This window comes from Dromaius novaehollandiae, chromosome 1 (genome assembly GCF_036370855.1).
Source record: "Dromaius novaehollandiae isolate bDroNov1 chromosome 1, bDroNov1.hap1, whole genome shotgun sequence".
Lineage (NCBI taxonomy): Eukaryota > Metazoa > Chordata > Aves > Casuariiformes > Dromaiidae > Dromaius > Dromaius novaehollandiae.
The window spans coordinates 176,079,965-176,102,290 of NC_088098.1; the positions used below are offsets into that span (position 1 = coordinate 176,079,965).

The 22,326-nt window shown below is 35.9% G+C and overlaps 1 protein-coding gene across 6 annotated transcripts in view; it reads left to right on the top strand.

Annotated features, from left to right (window-relative positions):
- DACH1 (dachshund family transcription factor 1) overlaps window positions 1-22,326 on the top strand; it is a 363,776-nt gene that overhangs the window by 325,102 nt on the left and 16,348 nt on the right. For 4 of the 6 annotated variants that reach the window (XM_064504768.1, XM_064504769.1, XM_064504771.1 and 1 more), the window contains 2 exons: window positions 1,905-2,048; window positions 2,509-2,577. In XM_064504768.1, the coding sequence (XP_064360838.1) occupies window positions 1,905-2,048; window positions 2,509-2,577 (213 nt within the window). Of the gene's footprint in view, window positions 1-1,904; window positions 2,049-2,508; window positions 2,578-6,602; window positions 6,670-22,326 lie in introns of all 6 variants that reach the window. The other 2 variants (XM_064504770.1, XM_064504773.1) reach the window with 1 other exon arrangement.

Consider the following 22,326-nt stretch of genomic DNA (forward strand, 5'->3'; position numbering starts at 1 on the left):
TATAGAAAAATACATAGGGGGCTTTACCTACTATTAGTTTAGCAACTGTCATACTTTAAAGAATGTTTCACACGTCTTAATGGAACCACGAGCAAACTGAGAGGAGTGTACTGTAGCCTTATTCAGTTAAGAGCTTTACTGTGAAAAAGCTGAAATGCACTTAAAAACTATGTCATATAGACATATGCACTGTGTCACATACAGGTCAAATCCCATTAGATGAAACCTCTTTCCCTGATCTTCAGCATTAGGCAACCTATATCAATGTCTATCTGTTGCAGGTCATCTTAAAACAAGTCAAATATCTTTTTCTTGGTGGCAGATCATCTGAACATTTTAGCTATTTCTGGGAATATTAAATTCACTGCTGCTGCAGTATCTTCTACAGTGCTGCCTGTTTACTGTACTACTTCCTCTTTCTTTGTGTATATTCCAATTAGTGATTCCTAAGACTGTAGGATGTGTCTCATCAACTAGTGAAAGTAGGATAATATCTCTTCTGTGAGCAGCTACACAGTAAGGGCTTGCTAATTCTGGCTCTGACTGCTGTAGTTACATCTACAAAGTGTCAGCCATGATGACATTTTAATTCAGAAAGCAACATATGTTTCCTTCTCATTTATTGCAATCACTTTCAAAATACTTACAATGAAAATATTAAAACCGTGCAATGATTTAAAGTGTATTTAGTTTAGCCTTTGTACAGATGCATGTTCTTTTATAGTAAAAGCTAATAAATGTACAAAATAGCACTATACAAAACAAAAAAGAGCCAAAATTCCAATGTCTTGGATGTAAATGACTTAACTATTTTGACTCCAGGGAATGTGTTTATATTCATTTTGTGTCCGACTGCTCTGTATAGCAACACAAAATATCCAAGATCACCCCCAAAGTGGTCATTCTTAGAATAGACATTAAATAGTAATAATGATGATGGCTCGCTTTAAAAGTTTTGTTTGTATTGTTTTATTTGTGTTTTGTGAAAGATCATGGTTTTGTTGATGGTAGTTCCTCTGCAATTAGTCTAACAATAACAAGCTCTCTAGAAGTGGGTTATCCATGGAGATCTTATGGAAAATAAGCCCCCCTTGTTCTAGTATATGTGCACATCCCTGACTGCGCCTTGTAAAAAGGATTGGGATGTGATGGGGAAGAAAATGATGAGCTGTGGAACTTTATGTGCTTTTGTTAGAGGCTCGGTTTGGTTTTCGCTGACTAGCAAAAATTGGTTGGCCTTATTCCTTTTCATGGGGGATATAACCTGTGATATGTTCCTTCACTTAGGGATCATGCAAGTTTTACTCCTGTGGCTGCACGTTGGGAGAAACTCACTGATAACATAGAAAAAAAACAATTAAAGTTTCTTTAAAAACACCACTTGTACGATGCACTTGCATGCTGATCTTGGAGAGCTGGCGGCCGCCGGGCACCGGCAGCGGTCGGGTCTCCCTCTTCTGGGAGCAAAGCGGCAGGCGGGCAGGCGACCGCCAGCGCTGTGCAAACACCAGCCGAGCACTGAGGGAGGCAAAAAATGGTGGGCTTCATCCCAGAAACTCTTGACCTCCAGAGACAGCAGCGTATCTGTGTCAGAGGGGCACAAAAGCTGAATTTCATGGCCAGGTCTAGGGCCTTCTGATTTGGGCCTTCACAGATCCTCATCTTCGTTTCTAAACAAATGCTATAGCTGAATATTTGGTTTTCAGTAGCGTGGTATAGAACAGTAGCTCTTAAAATATCCCACTGTGATTCCAGCTAATATCAAGTATTTTAAATCAGTGCTGTAAATTTAAACAATTTATGTGAATCGGTGAAGTTGTGTCATTTCTGGAAACTCTTAATAGCTAATCATGTAACTGAGTTTCAAATCCAAATGTGAGTATGCTGATTTTATTTTTTCCTAGCAATAATTCAGAAAAGGTTAAAGAAGGAAAAGAAGGCAAAGAGGAAATTGCAGGAAGCACTTGAATTTGAGACTAAGCGACGGGAGCAAGCAGAACAGACCCTGAAACAGGCAGCTTCAACGGATAGTCTCAGGGTCCTAAATGGTAAGAAGCCAGTTTTTGCCTCTGTGTCATTAACTTTTAATTGAAGTGCCAAAAGCAGTTTATAATATTGATAATTTATAACATGATGTGTGTGTATGTGGGAAAAAGCCTCTTTTCTCTCTTTGTTTTTCTGTGACTATGTATATCATATGCAAATAAAGTAACTGGAGAGAATGTCCAAACTAGTGCAATTTTACATTATTAGCTTAAGAAGTCATTTTTTTTCTTTTTCTCTTCCCCCCCCCCCCCCCCCCCCCGCTTTTAAGCTTGAAAAATCTATTGCTCATTAATCTTCCTAGTCTAACAAAAAAAAATTGTGCTGGCCTCCAGTCATTGTTCAACATTAAAAAAACTGACAAAGGTTGATTGTATTGTAATTCAGCATTGGAGTAACAGGTTGTAAAAAGGGCTATAAGAATCAAATGAAATATGTGTCAGTCTTACCTTTCTATGCTTCTAGACTCTCTGACCCCAGAGATAGAAGCTGACCGCAGCGGGGGCAGAACAGATGCTGAAAGGACAATACAAGGTAGGAATTTGCAAAAGGCTATAAATCTAGATCTTGCTATATGAGTTTTTCCTCAGCTTTAGACTGCTATTCAAGCATGTAGCCTACCATCTGGGCCACATCAAAACAAGTTCAAACAAGGTCAAGTTCATCTTGCTTGTTTATAAGAGAGAATACATTCTGTGCTGATAGATTTTCTTTAAATTAATAGGTCATTTCTGTTTATACAAAGCAATTAAAGAAGAATAATTAATTTGAAGCAATGTTGTGTTGAATCTTGGACATGCTGAATGCAGTTTTTGTGAATATATGTAGTTAGATTTAGGATAACAGTATTTTTAAAGGTATATTTGAAACATTTTCAGCCTTTTAACTATATAAATGGCTAAACCTAATGGGTAACATTCAAGGCCTGATAAGAACTTCACAGCTAATATTCAGAGGCAGTTATTGAAAGGTGTGCTTCAGTAAGCTACTTTAAACACTAGCGATAAATAAACTGTTTATTCCCTTCTTGGATTTTTCATTTACCAAATGTTCTATATCCCATTATTTACATTTTAATAAAACAAATCTGCTGGGTAAATTTATACATGAAATACTAAAGGCAGTCATATTACTTCCCCTGTGAATCTAAATGTATATGTATTGCAAACACTGAGACAATAGTAAAGAACAAATTTTTAAGATAGCATTTATGTTATAATGTCTTCTCCAGTCAACGAGCTAAATCTACCTACATGAATACTAAACAGCAAAAATAGCATTTGTTTTCAATTGTAAATGAAGGTGCAATTTTCAAAGGCAAGCCTAAAATGATTAGCTCCAGTAATCACTCTCAATTGCCTTTATTTTGCATTTTGAAGTCAATCATCTTAACAGTATCATTTGACATCTTCTGTGTGTTATTTAATCACTTTTTCTAACTCCTAAAGAGTTGCTACTAGTGTGCCACAAGGAGGCTGTAACAAAAAAATAAAAAATCAACGAGCTTTTAATGTGTTGAGCATACAAAACAAATACAAAAAAGGCAGTAAGTTCTTATGTAAGAGAAGCACACATGCATATACACACAAACATTTATGTTTAAAGCAAGTTATGTCTGCAAAGTCAATAACTCAGAAGATAGGTTATGCCAGATTAAAAGTTGCCTGTGAAGTGGGTATATGTCATGACGTTTTTTGTTCCAGAATCGTGTTTTTCCTCCCATAAAACATATGCCTTATTCAAAAAAAGTTTGATGGAATTCATTTAGTAAGAATCCAGTCATTATGTTGTTTTGTCACAATTTTTTGCTGCCCCATGCGGTTTTTTTTGCTACAAAAACACTGATGAGAAAACAGACTTCTAACTTTGTTGGAGGCCTTTCTATTACACTAGTCACTGCGGTATCTGAGCTTTTTGCAAAGATTAATTACTTTATCATCAGAATATTCCTACAGGGAAGTCAAGTTTGGAATATTCCCATTTTAAAGATGAGAAACTGAGTCACAGAAAGATTAAGGTGACAAGTTGTTTAACTTTCAAGTAACGAGGACCATTTCCTACTTCAGGATACTTTATGTTTTTAGCACATATGTATTCAGATTACTACTCCTGTTGAATTTAGTTTCAACTGTGAGCTGAAATGCCAAGCTGGATATTCATAAAGTCAGCAACAAATAATTACTAAGTATTCTGGAAGTATCTATTTTAAAGGACCCAATCCCAAATTACATGGGAACAACATTTAGGTTTTTTAACCATGATTATCCTTTCTCTTCCAGCTATCCTCTGCCTACTTATGCTCGTTATATATATCACGATTTCTACAACAAATGAAATCAAGGTCTTACAGGCAATATTAACCACTAATGATGACTTTTCCATTATTCATCTGTCCAAGGAAATGCAAGGAAAAGCAAACAAACAAAAAAAGTATTATTTAATTAAAGACTGGACCATAATATATTTTGATCATGATACTGGATCACATTGCAAAGGCAACCTTAATCCTGACATTTTCTGTCTCTACTTTGCAGTCTTAACAAACAAGTAAAGCAGGTTTTAGGGAGGAAAAAAAAGCAAGAAAGAGACTTGGTAATTTCTTAGTTTAAGATATTCAGTTTAACCACTGTATAAAGCAGCTTGTAACTTTTAGATCTACCACATAGAACTGTGCAACATGTGTAGCTCTGTGAAACAAATATAACAGTAGAAGGCTATTGTCTTTGTGCATCAGCCATAATAAAGGTGACAGGTTTCAGAAATAGTTATTAACAGAAGAGTAATGCTAAGTGTCAGGTCTCTTCGTGTTCACTTCCAGTATTGGAGGTTCCTCAAGAGCTCCCTTTCCTCTGTGCCCCCTTTAGTATGCATTCCTGCTACTGCTGTATCTCTCTGTCCGAGTTCCTCCTAGGTGAGTTTTCCTTGCTTCACTACCAGTTTTTGTCAATAGCTTATCTCCGTCTCTTTCTGTGTCTACATTTTTTTTCTCCAAAACTCATAATGCCTAGATACCCATTCCTCAAGCCTTCTCTCTGGACTCAGTTTCATGCCACCCTGGTTGTTTCTTCAACTACAAGCACCTTCTGTTCTCAGTGGCCCCAGTCACTAGCCACCATCTCTGTTTGATCCTTCCTGTTGCCTACGCTGCTTGTCCAGCCATTTTGGGAATCCACACGCCATTGATATCCCCCTTATCCGCCTTTCCTGCTTGGTACCACATCGCAGTCTGTCTCCTCCAGTTCCCCCCCCCTGTCAAGCTCACGTCCCCGCCTGCTTTCAGTGCACATTCTGTTTCTTCTTCTGCATCAGCCTAGATATCAGGAAAGGGAGCACTGAGAGAAAAGCAAAGATAATCTCTGTATTCTTATTTCAGCGCTCAACACAGAAATGGTTTGCAGAAATGAGGAGAGGCAGTGGCAGGGAAAGAAATGCTTGACTCCTGCAGCCCTAGCATAAAGTATGCTCAGCAGAGATGGATTCATTAGTGAGAATAGCTGCAAAACTCTACAAATTATTTTCAATGGCTGAGACTGGGATTTTTCCAAAGCTTTTTCCAGTTTTCACAGGGGCAACAAAGAGCACATCCCTCCAATTTTTTTCAGAGTTCACTTATATACTTAGATTGTGTTTCTGTATCTGTAAATGATATAAGTTATATACTGTACTATACACTGTAGAAGAATTATTCCATAGAATGTAATACTATATCTTTCATGCTTTTAGTTTTTGGAAGAAATATTTACTCAGGAAATACTTATGCCTTTGTTATTCCTCTGAAAAGTATATCTATGCCTTTATCTATCTGTATCAGTATATCAAAGTATGTCTGGGATAGTAGCGTCTTTAATCACAATCCTTAATCTTCTAAATTTACTGTATTGAACATGCTATGCAGTTCTATAACTAAGCAAATAAATGTAGGAGAGCTTCAGTATTCTGTGGGGAAGTGAGATAATTGAACTAGCAAGTGTAATTTCAGTATTTAATAAAATATTATGCAAAGAAATAATGATTAAAAATAAGGACTTTGTATACTATTTATTATAAATAAAAAAGTTTCCTGTCAACTTCAAATTATATTTAATGTTGATATTTTTTAAATATCAATTTTGTGAGTAAGGAATGGGACTAATTTAAGTGTAAAGGATAATTGCATTTGTCAATAAATGGAGTATGTTCTATTCTTTTTTTGTGATGTAGCACTCATTCAAAATCACATTTTAGTTTATGTAAAGTCTTTTTTAAAATGGGAAAGATATATTAAAAAGGAATTTGAATATGAGACTATAAAAAGAAGCAATAAAGGGTATTTTAGTTCATTTTTTTTAAATGCAGGATAGATAACAGTTTACTGGATTATCCATAAAATGCTAACAAATAATCATAATAAAAAATCCAAATATGGGACTCAAACATACTTACATATATTTTAACAGATATAAGCAGATACTAAGTTATTATTAGGAACTGGTATAGACACTAGTTTTAAATGTTTTCTTTCTTGCTTCTGTTTAAAATAACAATAAAGCAGATTATCCTCTTCTCCATACATATTGTAGGTTCACTAGATGCCTATGCCTAGCTCCCAATCCGGTTTCCCAAGACCCCCTCATCCCACACAAAAAGGTACCATACAAGAAAATGTTTGACTTTTACTGTTTTGTTACCAGACCTCTTATTAAGCACTAGAACAATGACATTTATTGCCGCTCTTATTTTCTGCCTTTTTCTTCTCCATCTGCTTACCTATCATATATATGTCTGCCTACATTATTAGTTTTTCTTTTCCTCTATAAATCTCACATTCCTGATGTTCTCTCTCCCAAGAGTTTTCCCTCCCAAATCCTGTATATGCATAATCTTCATTCCATTTAATCACCCCTTCCTTTACATGTTATCTAAACTCACTAAAAATTTTCAACCTCTGCACTGTCTTCCCTATTGAGCAATCTTTTCTTTTCACATGATGTCTCTCTCATGTCTTCCTTTTCCCAACCTCATTTTCCTGTTTTTTGTGCTTTTTTCCCAAAGCTGTCCTTATGAGAACAGGAAGCTTAACCAAATTATGTGTCTCTCAGGCTGCTATTTTGCTTATCTATTCCATTTCTTTCTTATTTTCTAATAACACTCTGTCTCTTTTCCACTCTCTTTCAGCACATTTCCAACTTCTACATCCCTTCATTCCAGCTTCTTCTGAAATCAGCTCCGTCACTCTCCGCTAACAGTTTTTTCTTCTCACCCTGTCCAGCTTCATTGACTTCTCAGGCCTATTATGTTTTTTTTGTTTGTTTGTTTTTTCTCCCAAAAGGTTTCTTTGTGTTCCAAGAGATAATTAGCCCTTTGCCCATTCTGAAACTTTCTTGTCCCACTCCACTCTCTCCATCAATATTGCCCTCCTAGGTATTCTTCTGTAGCCCAGTATCTGTTCTCTTCGACCAACAATCAGAATTTCGTATCTCAGGTCCTTATTCTGCTGCAAATGTGTGTATATATTTTTCCCTTCTAGCACATTATCAGCCTTTCTGCATATGAATCTGTCAGTTATCTACTTTCCCTGTCCCTTAATGAAATGAACTTATGCTTTCTAAGCCCTTTCCCACAGATTGTTTCTTCTGGCCTTTTTCCTCATTTTCCACCTTGGCTGTGGGTTCATACTAACAGCACAGTTACATGTAATGCTAAATGGCTTCAAACTGTTCTTTTCTGATATAAGAGCCACTCTGCTACCATGCATATAAAAACTTCCAGGACCACCTGTTGAACTACGTCCACAGCCTCTCTCAAGCTCTTTTTACCTTGGCAGCAAGCAAGCAGAGGGTCTGTTTTCCTCCCAGAAAGGATCAGGCAGGAAATGGAGTTGTTGAACAGTTCCAGCAATAGAGACAAAGAGCAACTGCAACTTAGTGCACTGCCTGTGCAGTCTCATATGACTACTTCTTTTAAAGCCTTTGAGGGCTATGGAGAAAGAGTGAGAAAGAAATTATGATTTAACTTTGTATTTACTTAATGTGTGCTTTTTGCTGTCCAGGTACTAAGCAAAAACTGCCCTGCAGCTGCCCTCCCCATGAATAAGAATTGCTTAGACATATCTTCAATCATTTGTCTGAAAACATAACCTAAATTGTTTTCTGCCTTGATTTGAAACTTGTTTAATCTATTTTTCAAGAAGTAAAGTCAGTGTAATAATCTCAGCAAATGATAGTCTTTGAGTCTTTCTTACTATATTTGTGTTTGAAAGATACGTATCTTAGGAACTTACACACTGAAAGGGCGCTTTTAGTGGTTCTGTGAAGCCTTTGCGTGCAGTTTTGTTTCTGATGTAAAAATCTTGGACAAAAGCATGTCTAAATGTGCAACAATATTTTTATGAGATCAAAAAGTTTATTGGAAAAGGCTATTATCAAGGCTTTAAAGTCAAGCATTACAAAATTAGGAAATGGTAGAATTAAGGTTGTCTTCCTTACCTTTGTTCAGCCTTCTTTGTGTACGCATCATGATATAATCTTTAATTATATGATTAGATACTGTATTTTTCACAGTACCCTGCCTCATTCAGTTCAGGGGGTGAGGGCAGAGTTGAATTAATGGATATCTATCCAATATTTTCTTTATCTTCAGTGCTCAGTGTGTGTCCTTGTGCTCTATATAATACCTGCTTCATGTATAATACTTTCATCATTAGACAGCACGCTTTACAGAAAAAGTGTGAATCATTATCTCAATTTCTTTCATATGTTAAATCTTAATTTTGGCATTTCCTAATAGTTGAGTGTTTAGCTTAACAATTTCAGTAATGTCCTAGGGTTATAGGTAACCATTTTCTAGGGCATTCCTTTTAAACAGTAAACTAAGCAATCTGAAGTTTCACCATGAGGTGACATGTGACAACTTCATGGATCAAGTAAAACTTGAATCTTCGATTCGCTGTGTTAAAACTAACATAGTAATTGATAAATGGTAATGCACTGTTAAGAGCTGTGTCATCAAAAGAATGACCATTTTGTCATTTGAGTTTTAAAGATATTTGTTGAGATATTAAATAAAAGACAACCTTAGGTTACATTTTGTGCTTTTGGGCATAGAATCTTACTTTCAATTTTCTTGCAAACTGTATGCCTTTTAACAGTGTCCTCATCAAGCTGTCTTATTCTTGTTTCTTTCTCACCTCTGGCTTTTGTGTCGGTCCTAATACCCATTTCCAAGCAATCTCTTTTTTCTCTCTTTTTTATCTCGTACAAATCAGGCTTTTTAATACACGTTTCTGTTCATATCTAGTCATAATTCCAACCTCTCAACTCAATTTCTTGCACCTAATATCCTTTTTAAGAAAGTTTCAGATGTCTCCACAGTACAGCATCCATTTGCCACATATCCAGTTACTTGTCAAGATTTCTCCTTCAAAGAGACTTTTTTTAATTCATATAGCTTTATCTGACTTTGTTGCCATGTCTGTGTCCTCTCCTCTGTTTTTTATTCTGTTCTCAACCACTGGGTCCTTTTCTTGTCTAGGCAGTCCAAATCAATCGGTCACTCAGCTTCAGTCACAGTTTTGTCAGCCAACTATTTCTTGTTACCAGCTCCCTCTCACAGGCTTTCCAGTGCCTATTTTTTATCTGTTTCTCCAACCAGTTCCTGTCATCCCCCCAAGTCCCATTTTCTCTCTTTACTTCCAAGTCCAACTGCATCAGGCTTCTGATTTCTTTAAATTGTAAGTTTTACATGTGCTTATGGTTGTAGACCTAGAGAAAATTATTGTGATTGATAAGGACACATTTTCTAGTGCAAGACTACTCTCAAATTAACTAATGATTTTTTAAAATAGTTTTCAATCTCCTCAAATGATGGGGCATCTATTTCTTTTCCGGGGAGATTAGTTTTCTCTGCAGCATATTTAACTAAAATGTCTTTTCTTAAGGTCTTCCCTTCATTTATTTTGACCGTGATATTGACTGTGGTGACTAGAATCAAGCCTATTTCTACTTATCCACTATCTGTCTATAGAGTCCCTCCAATAATTGTATCTTTTTTCCGGGTCTTCTTCCTTCTGTCTTTGCATTTCTGTCACTTCCTGTCAGTGTTCCTCCTTCTCTTACAAATTAAAAGAAATTCCATTTGCTCCTATAGTTCCTCAGAGACAAGGTCATCTACCTGTATAATGCCATGTAAACCAATGGTCATATATTCACTATAGTATGAATTAATTAAACTCAAGAAAAGAAAAACACCTGATCCTTTATACATTTTACCAAGTGTTTTTCTTGGCTTTTGTCTTACTAAGATTAAAGAAAGATTAAGATATATCTCAACTAAATCACTTGTAAATTCTTCATTTTGATTCAATTGACACTTGTTCATCAGTTATTCCATTTTTATTGCCACTTAATAAGTACCACGGATTTGTTGTTATTCATTTATTACTGCATGGGACTTGCAGAAAGGGGTTTGGAGTTACTGTAAAGCCAGGACTCTCAAATGGATTTATCAGGTCATTTTCAGAATGAAAATACATTTTCACTTTCCTATGCAATATTCCTGATTCTCCACCAACCCATTCCAGCACTGTTTCAGCTTCCCTCATATCACTACACTCCCATTTTCCTCTCGATTGCCCACCCTCCCCCCACCTTAGATATTACTTCTGAATAGCCCAAATCTTTTGCATTACTCCGCTTGTCCGACCTGCTGACTGGGGATGAAGCAGTGTGTACGTGTGTGTGAAGGTATGTGTCTGCTGGTTGACCAGGTGGCTGACTGGGAGATGCGTGCATTCCGAGGGCTCCATGTCAAGCTAGGAGATAAGCATTTTCTGCTGGACATCTTGTTGCTGCCTCTTGGCAGCTGGACAAATCAAACAGTACATGATGCTTCTCAGCAGCTGATGGGCCAAACAAATGGTTTTTCAAGCTGCAAGAGACCCACAGCCCACCTGTTGCGCCGGCCTGCTATAAAGGTTGGACATTTCAGCAGGGAAAAGAAGTCAGGAGCTGGAAACAAAGCTGTCAGAAGCCTGGAAGGCAAAGAGATTTTTTTTTTCTAGATATATTGAATAACTGCCCAAGGAAACATCTGCTACTTAGCTAGGCTGCTTATGGAAACAAACAGCTGACTATTCTAGACCCACACAAGTATAAAAAGGTCTTCTAAAGCAGCACCAGCAAAACAGTGGCCTTCTTTTCTCTGGTGATTAACTTTCCTCTGAAGTTCGTCTTCGAATTTGGGGCTACTCAGCCTGTTATTCCATTAGGCCAGATTTTTTTTTAAAAAAGATATAATAACTTTCAGTTCTTTTGTCAAGGACAACAACCCAGAAACAGGCTTTTTCAGCTTAGGATTCATCAATCAGTAAGAAGGTCTGTCTATATTTATGAAGTATCATGTCTTGTGAGAGTAGGGCTTTCAGTAATGTGATATAGAGAGATTTGTGGGGGGGTTTCTTTCTTTTTTTTTTTTCTGAGTGAATATCAGGTTTGTTCCTGAAGTTTTCCACTCTTAAGGTGTCTGAAGTTAGTAAGACAACTGGTTTCAGTGTCTATAGCTTTGGTTGACTGCAGACATAAGATAGGACTGTCTCTGTAATGTGATTGCCATCTCCAATGTTATGCTAGCACCTCTAGGTAAGAGTAGTGAGCTAAGCAACCAGAAAAGTGTGAAAAAGGCAACAGAATGGAGCAAAGCTGTTGTAGTGACCCACCAGGGAGTGATGTCTGCTGTCTTGCTATTGATCCTTTTGTGCATGCCAGAGTTTGTCAAACAAGTTGGTGCATTTGTGAAAACATATGCACATACACCATTCAATTTTAGAAGCTGAAGGATAGTATGTTTTCCCCACTTCTCTCTTTTGTCTTTCATATTCTCAAGAAAAGATATTTTCAGATGTAGTGCTAGTGTCAAAGGAAGAAGGTGTTAGAAGTTTACTGTCTAACCCTCACTGACATTTAGTGGAGCGGCTGTCCTAACTCCCTTTGTTAGTACACTCTATGTTGTTTTATTTTTGCTCAGTCTTCCTAAAGTATTTGCTGGTTAAACATTGTTCCTAATCCAGTAATGCATACTTATAATGTTTTGCTTTCCTTCTGATTAGGGCCTTAAACTTCAGCTGCTTTTTGACTGCAGTGTGCAGCACCTTGTATTAATGTCAGGGTCATGCTCTTATTATTCATCTGTACAGTGCTATGCACTTCGATGAAATTATATGCATAATAATAAATAACAACATTAATCTGTGTGCAGCACCTTGAATTTCATTACTGTTGCAGAAGGAATAACTTGACAACTAGGTGCTCTAATTTTTATACAATTTAGAAAGAGCAAGGCTCTTTCCCTGTACTTTAATTTAAATATTTGCTTTTATTTTCCCTGTGAAGAATGACCCTTACTAGCTTTACCAGCTCAGAGGTTTTAAAGAAATTTGTTTTTCTGAATTTTTTTTGGCTCTGATAGACAACCCAGTATAGTTCAGATTTTTTACCTAGATTGTACATGAGATATTTATAACATCTTTTGCTAGTTTGTCTGTCTTTTGTAATTAATACTTGAATACCCAATGAGTAAACATGCAATGAAGATTTATTTTGCCTCATATTTTCTTGACCATGAATATGAGATTATCTTACAATACATAGAAACCAAACAATAATGTTCCCTGTCCACCAGCCCAGGAGTCCAGTACTTTGGCAGTTTTTCAAGCCAAGCTAATCAATTAAAGACAACATTGATTAACTTAAACAGAAGGTGGTATTGATTGCAGGCAGTAAACTATAAACAGACTATTGTTTCATAGCTTTCATAGGTCCTGGTTAAAGGTCCTATACCTTTAAACTTTTAGCTACATAATCCTGTTATTTACCACTAAACAAAGCAAATGAGGGGCGCATGGTTAGTAAAATGTTACCTATATGTTGCAGAGCATTCTTAGAGAGCTCCCTCATTCACACTCACAGACATAAACTTTTTCACATATCCTTTGAAATTGCTATCTATTGCAATTTATATCTCGTTTTATAGCTGTATACATGAAGTAGCTGGAAATCAAATGTGTTCATGGCTTTTCTACTGAGATAAATGATTAATCAATCAGAGGCTTTCTTCCAACATGGTACTTTAGTACACTTTTAAAACATCTATGTGTAAAATTAATGACTAAGCATGAAGTGCTTAGTCAAGTGGGAAAACTCAGGACAATAAGAACATTAAATAAAACATGTTGTGCACCAAAGAGACTATTAAGTCTCTGTTTAGAATTTTTTTTACTTGTATTATTTCATTCATTTCTTCCTACCTTCCTCCTCCAAGTTTACGGTATTCGAAGAAGGAAGGATGGGATAGATAAATTCTTATCTAATGCAAAGACTTCTGAGGTCACCCTAGTTGTCTCACTACCTGCGAAAGCTGGGCACACCAAGCCACCATCCTGCCTACTTGTTTTTCCCATAAGTACTCCATTCCCTTCATCTTCTCCCTCAGAGGAAGCCTAAACAGGCTGGTAAAACATGCATTTCCGATGTAGTCTTTTCAGCTGAAAAACAAATCCCTTCTAAACAGTAGCAAATCCCTGCTAAAGAAAGAATGAAAGTTGTTTTTTTTTCTTTTAAACCAGGCTAAAAATCTCTTTTCAGTGAAATGATGCTTATATAGTCTATCACGGAACAAATATAAACAAAGCAGATTTCTAGTCCATCACAATTTAACTATAATCCTGTGCCTCTAGGTTTGTTGGGGAGCTAAGATCTTCTGCTGACTTTAACTCTGTTTAACAGTGTTAGCCTCTGTGCTGTGTAAAGGGCCATCACTTTTTTTTCCCCCTCAGCCACGCTTATTACTTCCTAGGCCCTGCTGGAAAGTTGTATCCTGTCAGCTGTAATGCCTACAAGAATGAACAGTGTTTCTTGGTGTTCATTTTTTGAAACTACTATGGAGAATAAAAATAATAATAATAATAATGTTTGTGTGTGCAACATCCTCTCATAAAGGAATTTCACTGCCAATGTTAGTGTTGCATTCTTCTGTGAAATCCTGAAGACAACATGGTCAACAGACCTCAAAACAATTCATTTTTTTCTAAGGCTTACATTTCCCTTGTTATGACTTTTCATGCGAAGCAAGTGTGAGACAACATTCATGCCAAATTAGCAGCAATAATTTTCAGTTCTGCTAAAAATACTGTGCTTTAGAGGACCTGAAGTACAAACTAGTATTTAGGAAGTTACTTTATCCAGTTAGCACATACAGCAGGAAATTGTTAGACCAGGAAAGCAAAGTCTTCTCCCTGAAAAGTGCTACAACTAGTGTAAGTAAAAAGATATATGAAATATGGATCAGATTTCAAATCTTTCATATTTTGACTTTTGAATTCGATTTAATTTAAAACATTAAATGCGAACAGGATCGGTCCATCCTATTCACTGGCCCTTTCTGAGTGCCTCGGCCACCACCTGTATCAAAAGAGGAAGAAAAGAAGTTTTCATAGCAAGCCATGTGAGATAATCTACCAAGGAAAGTCTAGTCCTCACCTTATTCCTGTATATTGTTTAAAATTCTGAAAAGAGATTTTATATCCTTTCATTAACATTAATTCTTACACCTTTTAAGAAGTGATTCAGTTTCCCACAAGTACCTTCAGGGTATCTGAGACATCTGCACAGGGTTATCAAGTCTATGGAAAATCCAGGCCTTTCTGGAACGGCAGCTGGAAGCCAGGCAGGATACCTAAACCTGACTGAAGCCTTACCAGGTGTTGAATCAAGCCCTTTATGCTCCTATAGAATACTTTTGAACATACTACATTCTAGACTTGGGTTATTATCTATGGAGATTTATGGCTTAATTATACAGTATAAATAAAAAAATATATATTTACTGTTATATTAATGTCAAGAGGAAGGACCATGACTCTCTTCCTCTAACATTTTTAATGGTGTCACATATTCATGAGACAATTTCTGTTGGTCTCTCTGTCTTGTTATCTACGGATAGCTAGCTTCTATATTTCATAACATTTGTGTGAGATGTGGAACCAATATTCTTTGAAAGAAACCCAAATTCACAGACTTTCAAAAAGTCTTAAGATCTTGTGATACTTTCAGCCGTATATGACTAACCTACACTCAGACAGTAACCCTTTGGCCAAGTGGAGAACTGGGCCTCAATATGCTAGGCCATGTTTTCTTTTAATGTTTCCATGCATTAGAATATTCCCATTCTGTCTCTGTTCTTTGGAACATCTTTGTCTTCTATTGCTACATAACTTTCAGTATGGAAAGCTTTCCATAAAACCTGCCTTTTTCCTTTTTTAAAATATAAATTCAGTTTCTCTGTGAAGCTTTCAAGAGTAATAATATGAAGAAATATCTAAAGAAGTAAGGTCGATCTTTAACAGAGATTCAAGAGAAATCATTTATTAAGAGCATATGATTCTTTCCAATTGTTAGAGTAAATATCTGTACTTAAGCAGAAAAAGAAATCAGGTATCAAGCTGAAGGAAAGCAAGTTTGTGCATATTACTTCTAAGAAACTCTTTAGGGACAGATTGTCCATGAGAAAGCAGGAATTTTGTAAGGCTACCAAAATTAGCTAGTCCTAAAATAGTCCTTAAATTGCTGTTATTTATTTTCAGAGGGTACTTGATTTATTATAATCTATTTCTGCATGAATGTGTGTTTTAGAGAACAGAATTCCTTATCTTTTTTAACAAGTCCAGTTTTCAACCTTGTGTTCTATCTCAGATAAATCATTTTGAGCTATGTCAGGAGTAACTGAAAAGCTAGAAGAAATGTTATCATTATAATATCTGAACAACTTTGCAGTCTTTAATGGATTTAATCTTCACATCAGAAAATACTCCTGTGATGCAGAACAAAGCAATTATCTTTGTATTATAGAGGGGCTAAGGAGCTTGGTCAAGGATATGCTGGAAATCTGTGGTAGATCAGGGGACCGAACTTTAATCTTCCCTCAGCTAATGTTTTCATTCTGCCCTTCATGTCTTTGCCCTCCCTTTTATATGTTCCTACAGACTCTCTCATTATATAGATATATGCAAAATTACATAGAATTTGCTCACTTAAATATTGGTGCTATGGATTATATCCCAAGACTGCATGCTAAAGCAATACATGTAACACATCATCTGTGCTTGCTCTGCACTTGCTCGGACTGATGGCCAACCTCTGTGAATAGCAGGGTAATGACAAAGTGAACCTAGTGTCAAGTCTTTTCAAGTCTTTTCTTTGGTTGGCATAGCTTTGAAAATACACCAGTGTATGTTGGTCAGCATTGTTTGATTATTATTTGATTCGATATGATCACATATCAAACTGGCCTATGTGTTTGGCTTTTATAAAAAAAAATATTAACTCTAATTTCTGTTACTTCTAGCTGCATAAACATGATCAGTTTGGTTAAATATATTGGATAATGACATTTAAAAGATTTGGAGCTAGAGTAATAATGAATGAAGTTTAATTTCTCACAGATAAGTAATGGGGAATGGATTGTTTAATTTATCTGGGTTATGCCAGCTTCCTAACCCAAAGCTCCATTTAACTTCATTCTTCAGTTTTCTGGTACACAGACTTAAGACCTACTATACTCTTGTACCCACAGAGGTGAAGATAATCCAGTAGCAGCTTTCTGTGCCAGCAAAGACACCAAAGACTAAGTGTGCAAGCATTAGTACTTACTTTTCTGTCTTTTTTTTCATTCAATTCACAAACAAGATGTAAAATTTAATGAAACTTGAGTCATAAAATGCAGAGCTGTCTCCAGGTATATTTTTGCAACAGCAGGAAGCACGGGATGTTTCAGTCATTAACACAGAAGAACATTCACTTTTTTCTGTGAAATAAAACTGCCTTACAGTGGAAATTTTGCAATGACCAAAGTAACCCAAAAGTTAGTAAAGAAATATAGCCAAGTAATCTCATTTCCCTTAAAGCTTCGCAAAGACATTTTTTGATGAGATGATGGCTCTGAAATGATAGTGATCATGCTGGTAAATAACTTCTTCAATGGTGTGGGAAATCATAGATATTCATGGTCCCGTATTCCTGATCATATTCCTGATTCAGGTCCGGTTGCTCATGTCAGAGGGTCTTGCTGTCAGCTTCACCTACAAGTCCAGGTATCAAACCTGGATATCTGGATATCCAATATAGTACTGAGTTAGTTTTGTGAACATTACATGGGGTTCTTCTTAACTGTAGAGAGCAGTAGGAAAAAAAACCTTTGAGGATGCTTATTTGGAAGCATCACTCCAGTTTGAAGCATTTTGAAAAGTAATAATGCATAAGGTAGAAGGTAAGGCAAAACCTTTCAACTTTTCAAATTTTTCAAATTTTTATAGTTATTGAAAGGGAAGAACCAGGGAGTGCATTAGGAGGGAGTGACAATTCAAAGAAGCAGACTGGGAAAATATTTTTGCCATATGCATGTACAACTCAGACAGAAGTAGGTTTCAGTAGGTAAGATGTGAGGAGACCTTGAATATGAATTTATAGCTGGAAAAAAGGGGTACGGAAAATGAAGGCCAGAGATTTTATATTAAAAGAATCTGTGAAATTTAGACACAATATGGTAATGAAGAGCAGAAGTAACAAATGAACAGGACTCCTTGACTTTGGACTTCACTGGCAGACCAGATAAAAAGAGTGGGCCGTTGTGACTAAGAGGACCGGTAGGGAGGAGGAGTCTAATGGTGAAAGATTAACAGATCTGTTTTCCCAGCCTGAGATTGTCATAGTAACTAAACATTCATAAGGAGAATAAGAAAAGCAGGCTGAGATTTTAGTTAGGGCAAAAGAAAACAGATCTGGAATACAAAGGAAGACTTTTGTCAATTGTCAATATGGGTATGGCAGCTGGATTTCTGCTTGAGAAGACAATGGGAGGAACACCTCAGCCCTGTGAAATGAACACAGAAAGCTGAAGCAGAAGGCAAGAAGATCAAACTGAAAAAGAAATCAGCAATGTAATGGGAGAATTGGGCTTTGTATCAAAGAGCAGTGAAAAGTCTAGAAAGTAGGAGATGGAATGCTAATTCTAAGATTTGGCTGGAAAGAGGTCATTAAGCACAACCACCTTTAATAAAAAGTTTGAAAACAAGCCGACTACTAAAAGAATTGATGGTCGAGGGAGAAGATACTTCCCAGTGTTTTACAATTTTTATGGTCATTCACCATGTGTTTAACCAGTACATACCTACCAAATTAGGAACATGCAAGCATTTTATCCACTTTTTTAAAGAATAACAGACCATTCAAAGAATAAAAGAATTTCAGAGCTTTAAACTTCTTCAAATTAAAATCCTTCTTTGCGTTTTCCCTTATCAACTATTCCCCTGAAGGCAGGGTACTGTTTATACAGAGTTATTACAGTGTGAGTTCTAGAAATTTTCTTGGATATTTTTGGTTAACCTCTGTCATAATGGCACTTGACAATTTTCTTAATGATAGTAATCATGTTAACGTCAAAAACCCGTCAAGGGAGGCATGGCCACAAACATTAAAAGAAAATTCTCCATTTCAGTCAGATGTCGTAGTCTGCTACCTAACTTAAATAAGAAATAAATTAAATCATTACAGTTTAATACCCGGCTTCGGATAAAAAAAATGTACACAGGAAAACTTTGAAAGGGAGGTGCCTTAAGGGGGGACTCGGTCTGAAAAACGTGGTATGAGCTGCTGTAAGTGTTAAAAATGAGAGCAACAGAAATTTTACTTCCATATACCTTGTCAAGTGCTTGCGTGTGTATTCATGTTACAGAGAAAGAAAACTTTTTTATGTTATCAAATTTGGAGAAGATGTCATAAAATCTTTTGATAGAGCAATCTTTTGCTGTAGTGGCTGAGGCTACGGTGTAAATGTTATACACAGTGTGTACTGCATATCATAAAATATGATTTAAATGAACAATATTGAAATCAAAGTTTCAATTTAGCACCTTGAGTGTATTGTTGTGAAAAGTCTAGTCAATTACATTTATGGCTTCATATTTTCTCAGGAAGAAAACAGTTTAGACACCAAGGGATCCCTCATGCTTTCTGCAAGTTCAGTAGGTTTTAGATAAAAGGATCAGGCCCACAATTTGCTTTTCTTAAATCCTTCAATAAAAAAATAAAAATAAATGCCACAACCATGTAAACTACAAAGGTGGAAAAGTGCTGTATCTTGCATTTTTCTACCTCCTGTGGCTAGGGACAGAATGCAGACATGCCACAATAATGTTTTTTATTTCTACTGTTCAAACCATATTAATGAGAACATCATTTTGGAGAACTAATTATTTCTATTTGTCTTGTGTCACACTTTCTAATTCCCCTATATTAGCACAGCCAAAGCAAATTAATTGCTTTTCCAGCAGTTGAACCTTGTCCAAGAATGAGCTCACATTCCCTTCCAGTTTTGCAGTTTCTAGGAGTGCATTGTGTCAAAATTTTCTCTTGGTACTAAACATAGCCCAGAGAATATCTTTACAGATTTCTGTTGCTGCTCACTTGATGAAATTTATGTTTAAGTGACCCACTAGGAAAGATAAAGTTCTTAGCTGCAAGATTATACATCAAAACAGTTAAAGTAAAATTAAAATTAAATGAATGAATCTCACTGAAGCAAAAAAAGCAGTAATTAATGGTTCTCTTAATTGTCTTCATAAAATATTTGCATGGGTCTAATTTGCATAATTTGCATGTATTAATTAATCTTTGAAAGGAATTTTGTGCTGAGAGAAGCCAAAAAATCTCTTTGTTTTATTTAACATCTAATGAAATATTTATCTTCGTTAATGAACTTCTCATCTTCATTAAAATAAAAATTGCACAAGTTTGTATGTTTTAAATGTTTTTATAATTGAAGTATACAAAAATATCTCTTCGGACCTACAGTATCTGAAAAACAAACACATTATTGCACATTCTGTGTCATTTTGACTACAGCAACATTTAAAATTTCAGAAACTCTATTCACTTTACCAAAAGTTTTCAAGGGTTTTTAAATGGGTTCAATTTTGTGTTGGTTTCTGAGTTTGTTTTCAATGTTACAAGTAGGGATGAGAAGGTAACATTTTCCTATTTTTATCATTGTCATAATGTGGTACATAATGGCTTTTATAGAACAACAGTGATATATAGAAAAGCAGACTAACATCAGGACTTAAAATACTGCAGGAGTTTGTGCATGATATGTGGCTAGTTTATATTCTACAAGACTAACAGTTGAGGAAAACCAGTTATGTGAGTTACTGCCTGATATTCAATGATTGAACATGGAGTAAGACTGATGACAGTAATAGATATAAAAAAAGGGCCTAGCTAAATGACAGGTTGTGGTGATCAGCAACTTTGAGACAGTATCCAAAATAGAAAGCCTTTAAGAAAGCCTTTAAGAAAGAGAATATGTAAGGAAAAAAAATGTTAGATTTTTTTGCAAAATCTGAATATAGAAGTGTTAGGAGTTGAAAAGAAATGAAGTACTTTGCAGAAAGCTTTTTGTGTAAAAAGAATAGGTCTAAGAGGACGATGATTAGTTTTTCAGGGACAAAGGTGAAGGCTATTATTTAAGAAGGGGACCACCTAGAATCCCTAGGTAATGTATCAGCTACTTAATATTGTTGGAAAAAGTGTCTGTGGAGGAAGAATAGCAAAGTATGGTTACAATAAAATAGCTTCTGTACAAAATCTTAACATTTTACATAATAAAATTTGTGAAATTGAGTTTTTTTTTTCCAAGGATAAGTACAATATTATTGGAATAATAAAAGTACACTTGAAATAGGGAAGTGATTGTGGATTTAGAATACAAAGAAACTATATTTGCACAATGAAGCAGCACAATGGAATTTATACTCATTTTCAATATGCCCGCATATGCTTAAATTCTTGCACAAGGAGTTCATAAACACGTTTATGTGTTTGAATTCATTTTAGACATGTGCTACCTTGGAAAGCCAGTTCTGTAGAAATAAAAAAGTAGGAACTGTTTAAGTGTCCTTTAAAATTCAGCACTTGTTGTGTGAAAGGTCTTTGAAATAAAGAAACAGGAGTTTAAAGTTATTGAGATTGTATATGAAGCCATATTTTTTTTGCTGTGTTATCCTACACATTTTTCAAATAATAAGCTATAGTGTAACTTTGTTGATATCATGTGACAGTATAGATATTTCTATATATCTTGAAGGTGTGGAGCTTATAGAATTGCTGCTGAAGCAATGTAATTATCTATAAATTACCCAAACAATATCAATGGGAGGGATACATTTAATCTAACTTTACACATTTGTGGTGTAGAGTCTTTATCTGAGCTAGTTGACTGGACTCCTATTAAAGTCAGTGAAGAGTAATAGACACATCTCTGCCTCTGGAGAAAATGAATCTTACCTTCCAGGTCTCTTCATTGATTATAAAGGGAGTCTACAAAACTAGCTCAAACGCAGCCATCTACATCGTAGGTGTCTGAAGTTATTGTGATGAATCCCATCTTTTGTGTAGCGTCCTTTTTGCTTGCCAGCACTACTAGTGATCGTAAACAGGCTAAAGGCAGCTGAATTTCTGCCAGTTCTTGCTGCTGATGGTGGAAGTGAGTAACTGTGCATCAGTTCTGGAAAAATATCGGTGCTTGACAATTCCTTTTCTGCTTGCTCTAATTCTATAATGTTGCCATACTGGAGACAGTATAAGTCTGAAATACGCTGTGTAAAGCATGACCCTCAAATGTAGAAAGGATAGCTTGAATTCTGCCTTGATCCTCAAGCTTTGCATTGTTTATTTCAATGGGATGCTACCATGTGAAGCACAATCCACAAAGCAAGAGGAAGAAGAATCAAAAGAAGTATTCCAGTCACTCAGAAATAAGAACAAAAAGCTGTAGAAAAAAAATGGAAGGTGGAAAAAGAGATACATGAAGTATCACAGAACTCCAGGAAGGATAATGGTATTGTATTACTAGTATTACTGTTACATTACTAATTTGTAATGGGCAAGTAGTAAATGTTTCTCCATTAAAATGTGGTTTTGTTTGCAAAAGAGACACAGGCCGGAATTAATCTCATGAAATGTGGAAGTCTACAATGTAGATATCTACAGCTGTGCTTGTCACCCTTAACCCTCCTTGGAGGGAATGGAGAGAAGCAAGAAAGTCTAGAATGCATCATTGCTTCTTAAAATAGGCATATGCATTTCTGCTCTGTCTGTTGAAGGAGAACGGGTAGAGTAGTGGGTAGAGTAATTCTGGTGTAGACACTTATAAACAAATTAAGTAAACTCAGTCACATTCCAGAAATCCTGGATTCTGTTT